This window comes from Triticum dicoccoides, chromosome 5A (assembly GCF_002162155.2).
Source record: "Triticum dicoccoides isolate Atlit2015 ecotype Zavitan chromosome 5A, WEW_v2.0, whole genome shotgun sequence".
NCBI lineage: Eukaryota > Viridiplantae > Streptophyta > Magnoliopsida > Poales > Poaceae > Triticum > Triticum dicoccoides.
The window spans coordinates 549,845,523-549,850,203 of NC_041388.1; the positions used below are offsets into that span (position 1 = coordinate 549,845,523).

The 4,681-nt window shown below is 48.3% G+C and overlaps 1 protein-coding gene across 1 annotated transcript; it reads right to left on the minus strand.

Moving 5' to 3' along the window:
• Positions 1 to 2,699: 2,699 nt before the first annotated feature.
• On the minus strand, positions 2,700 to 4,456 carry LOC119297813 (NEP1-interacting protein 2-like). Its single transcript, XM_037575452.1, has 4 exons — positions 4,288 to 4,456; positions 4,005 to 4,186; positions 3,671 to 3,922; positions 2,700 to 3,575 (listed from the first exon to the last, which is right to left on the minus strand). Exons 1-4 carry the CDS (start codon positions 4,355 to 4,357, stop codon positions 3,450 to 3,452), a joined length of 630 nt encoding a protein of 209 aa, XP_037431349.1. The 5' UTR covers positions 4,358 to 4,456; the 3' UTR covers positions 2,700 to 3,449.
• Between the last annotated feature and the right edge of the window lie 225 nt (positions 4,457 to 4,681).

A 4,681-nucleotide genomic window follows, 5' to 3' on the forward strand; every position in this document is an offset into this window, starting at 1 on the left:
GAGATGCGAGTGGAGGCGCAGGAACACCCGCTCGAGAAGATCGTCGTGGATGGCGTCAATCTCGGTCGGCCACGCCGCTTTCCTCCGGGAATTCTTGCGCCGGCCGCCCCCCATGGCGACACGGCGAAAGATCTGTGCGTAACTTTGGGTTTGGGTTGAGGTCCAAGAGAATCGGTCAAATCCAACTAATCATGCATGCATGCATCACCTCTTCTCAGACTTGTCAATTCTGCCGTTTGGTTACAACTTGCGCTATGTTTAATTTGCTTACAAAACTTGTAAAATACGGAATTGTGATCACATAACTTGTCATCTCGTGCAAATACGGTGACTTCGTCTATATCCCGTGCTTAGGTGCCATACCTGTGGGGCAGTGACAGAAACAAATTGGCGCAACAAATGAGATAAAAAAGGGTGTGGTAGGTTCGAACTTACGACTTCATTTACTTTTTTTTTTGAGACAACGACTTCATTTACGTGAACGCACTAGCGAACCACTCAACCGAACACAGTTTCATGCATACGTGGAGATACATTTCTTTTACATTGAACACATTTTTTCTTCTCAATTCTGGTTCCCAGGTTTGGCCAGAAAAACAGGTTTCCGAAAAAGCATTTTTCGCCAGAATTTTTTAAATGAAATTCGATTTTAAAACACGCGTCAAAATGTATAATGTTTAACCCAAAACGTACACAAACTTGTTCACGAGCAAGATTTTTTTTATTCCGGTTGTTTTGGAAGGAGCTGCAAAATCCGGTTTTTGAAATATCTCAGACAATTCTGGGTTTTTTTTGCCCGAAATGTTGAATTAAAATTTTAATGTCTAAATATATTTATCTTAACACATTACTTTAAATTAGTGCTTCCTATACAGTGGTCATCCCGACTCCTTCCCTATAGAAAAGTCGCGAGTCGAATTCATTGTTGCGGCACCGAGAGCAATATTTTAAATAACATTTTTTATTTAAAATGAGAGTGGATAACACAAAATAATATTTCCCAAAAGACGGTCTGATATTGTATGCCCATATGAGGATTTAAGTTACGTTCATGTATTGTTAGACTAGTTTCTCTAGTTTAAATTCAAAATTTTCAGGCGCTCAATTTTTTCTCTTAATGGAAATTTGGTTAGAGAAAAATTATTTGGATACGAGTAAGTCGTCATTGCAAAAACATAAAATTCAGCATTTCTCTTTTTGACCACAAAAAGGTACTTGGTGGTGTGTTATTGGCTAAGTTACTCCAAAAAAAATATGCTTATGTGACAAGTAATTAATGAGAGGTGCTACAAGCTAATAAATGAAGTCATCTAAGATACTACTATTATATTACTTTGCATTATGAAAATAGTAACTTAGGGTAGTGTCATATGCATGACACTGGTCTAAGTTACTGCCCACTATGACCAGCTTTAGGTGGTCATGGGTTCGAACCCATCGGCTGCAGCCTTTTTTATTTTATTTGAGGGCCATTGTTCGTAATTAAATAATCTTAAGGGCTATTGAGCAAAATAAAAAATGCGTGTGCGACACCCCGAAGAGATATCTGTCACTGGCAGGGGCCCATGCCTGTGTGGCATGCGACGCTAGCGCGCAAACATCCGGAGTGACCGTATTTGCATCTAAACACAAGTTAGCTCACTAGAAAACCGTATTTTTAAAATATTAGTACCAAACTGTACATCCAACACAAGTTCTGTGACTGGCAGTGATATTACCTCATTCTGATTTATAGCCGTGGGCCCATGTGATGCGCGCCACGTCCCAGGATCCACGGCGACGTCAGCGGCACGCTTTGATCGCCTCGCGTTCATAAATCCCAACAAAATCACCTTTTTTTAGGGAAACAAAATCACGCATTTGGAAGGGAATGACTATGTGTCAGTCGACTGAATCGTTTTCGTGACCAGTAAATTCTATCTGAACAGTTGGATCTTGATCCAACAGATCTGCAGTCATCTTTCACCTCAAACCCGATGCACACTGTTTATCTTTTTCCTCTGGCCGCCCTCCGGCCTAGGCCGAACCGCCAGCCTCTGCCGCCCCGCCCTCCCCTTGATCTCCCCCCACTGCCAGGCTTGCCGCCCCCCGGCCATCCCTCTAGCCCTGCCCCCATCTAGTTTTCTTCTCCGGTGAAGCCACACCTCCGCACCATCCACCGCCGTCCACCACCGCCCTCACCCTGAACCCTACGATAGATAATGGGGTGATGACGGCGAGCTCCTTCCTTCTCTCCAACAAGGCCATTCCTTCTCCTTCCTTCACTCAAAATTAACTGACCCAAAACTAAAAAGGTCAGCTGACTGAAAATGTAGCTTATATGTATTTGGAATATGGATTTGTTCTCATCTAGATGAGAAAATAAGTATGTCACATCTAAGTAGTTTACTACACGATCAAGACCCTGAAACATTTGTGCAAACTGTTTGATCGCCCGCGCTGATTGTGCGTTGCTTGTGGGCTGTTTTTCCTCAGCCTACTTGTTTTTGTTTGTATGTCTGGGCCTATGCATTAGTCTGCACTAGAGAGTGTGGCTTTTTTTGTGTTGTTTTTTCAAGTGGGCTGGAGGTAGAATGCTAGAAATCCTACCAGAAACAGTACAAAGAAATCCTTCAAATTCCTATAGGATTTAATTCTATGAATCAAATAATCAACATAGAAAAAAAATCTTAAGCACTCTCGTTCTCCAAAAATCCTATGAACCTCGTTTGAATCAAAGGAGTCCATAGTTTTCTTTTTCTTTTTTAACATAGTACGGACGCAGACACTCATATACTCATCCCTATAAACACACACATGCACACCCTACCTTTATGAGCACTTTCGAGAGACTGAGCTGGCACATCATCTTAAGATTAACGAACTCGTCACATACACCTTCATAGTCGACAAAAACCTCTTCTTCCACTGAACACACATCGAAGAAGGCCTAAAATAATTACAGAAAATTGTGAGCACCAAAATCTAGGACTTAAACTTTGATGAACCGGGATACCATCTCCTGCTAACCATCCAACCACAGTTTGTTTCGTGAGTCTGTAGCTGTTGGAGTGGTCATTTTCGCGCGCCCTGGTCGCAATGTAATCATGTGATGTAACCCGGCTAATTAGGTAGGTTCTGAATCAATGTGATCTCGTTCGCCTCTCGCCGTCTCAGCGACATACAGACAGTTGGTTCCAGGAATGCTGCGGCCCTGCCTGTTCCAGGAGTGAGACATCACCACAAATTGAGCGGTACGTATAGCTCAACTCAGCATCTGCATCTTTCTCTGTACAACGACACACAAAAAAACACATTTCTCGTGGGAAAATTTATCTTTCGTCACGAGAGAGGACTCCACAGTCCTCTGCTTCGTGAGACCCATGTACTACTACTACACTTCATCTGCAGCAACGCGACCGTACGTCGTTCCTCCGTTTGTTTGTTCCCCGGCGGCGGCGGGGGATAGGCTAGTAGACGGCGTGCCGGCACATGGGGCAGTGGGGCTTCCACAGCAGCCAGCTGTCGATGCACGCCAGGTGGAACACGTGGCCGCACGCCGGCAGCCTCCTTGCGCTCTCGCCGGCCTGGAACTCCTGAGCAGGACAAGAACATCAGCTCGTCAGCTAATCAATGGCACATTGGCGCTATACATCACTAGCTCGGACGAGAAGCTAGCTATAGCACTGACATGGAGGCAGATGGGGCAGGTGGTGTGGTGGCCTGCGCCCGCGGTCTCCTTGGTGAGCACCGTTGCCGGGAGGCTCTCGACGGCGGCCCTCCGCGCGGCCGTCACCGGACCAGAGCTCGGCTCGAACAGGCCGCCTCGGGAGGAGTGGTGCTGCTGCAGCGCCTCGATCTGGCTGTCCAGCGCACCGCTGATGGTCGGGAATACCGAGCCGCGCAGAAGGCGGCCGGCCGCCACGCTCCTGAGCACCAGCCTCTGCAAAATGAACTCCATAAATTAATTGTTGATCTTGGTCAATGGCGATCCAATCTCCAACATGGCGACCTGCGAAGCGTACCGTGCGTTTGATGCGCTCGTCCATGGAGCAGTCGCCGCAGGTCCATATCCTGAGGAGGGAGTCGGCGAGCTCCACGGAGACGAGGGCGCCGGTGACCGCCCCGACGACCGCGCCCTGCAGCAGGGCGTCCTCGTTGACGAAGCCCCACAGGAGGCCGAGCATGCCGCCGATCACCGTACCGGCTGCACACAGTGCACCTCGGTTAATCAATCGGCATAAGATCGTTTAATTATGGCGGGAAAAAAAGAATGCATAACATGCATGTGCGGCCGCGCGTACGTACCTGCGCCGAAGGCGGCGACGACCAGCGAGCGCGCCAGCCCGCCGGCTGCTCTTGTGGCCACGTCGAGCATGTTGCCGCTACGTTCTCGTACGAAGGACCAGAGTCTAAGGAGTTTGTGACGGACGTATTGCGATGGTCGTCGATGGAGATCGAGCACGCACGTGTAGCTATCGACACGGAGGCGGAATGGAGGAGCAGCCAGCGGACGCGTGCACCTATATATCCGGAGGGCCTGCGGTGTGCAGTAACACGCGGCAGCGGAATGTCGTTGCCCCGGGCGCTCCCCGTCGACGTCGAGGGCGGGCGAGGCGGCCCCAAGCAAGCACGGATGGAGTTAAAGAGGGCATCTGATCTGAGGGTACTGAAGCAAGCGGGCGGACGAGGAGTACAGGAC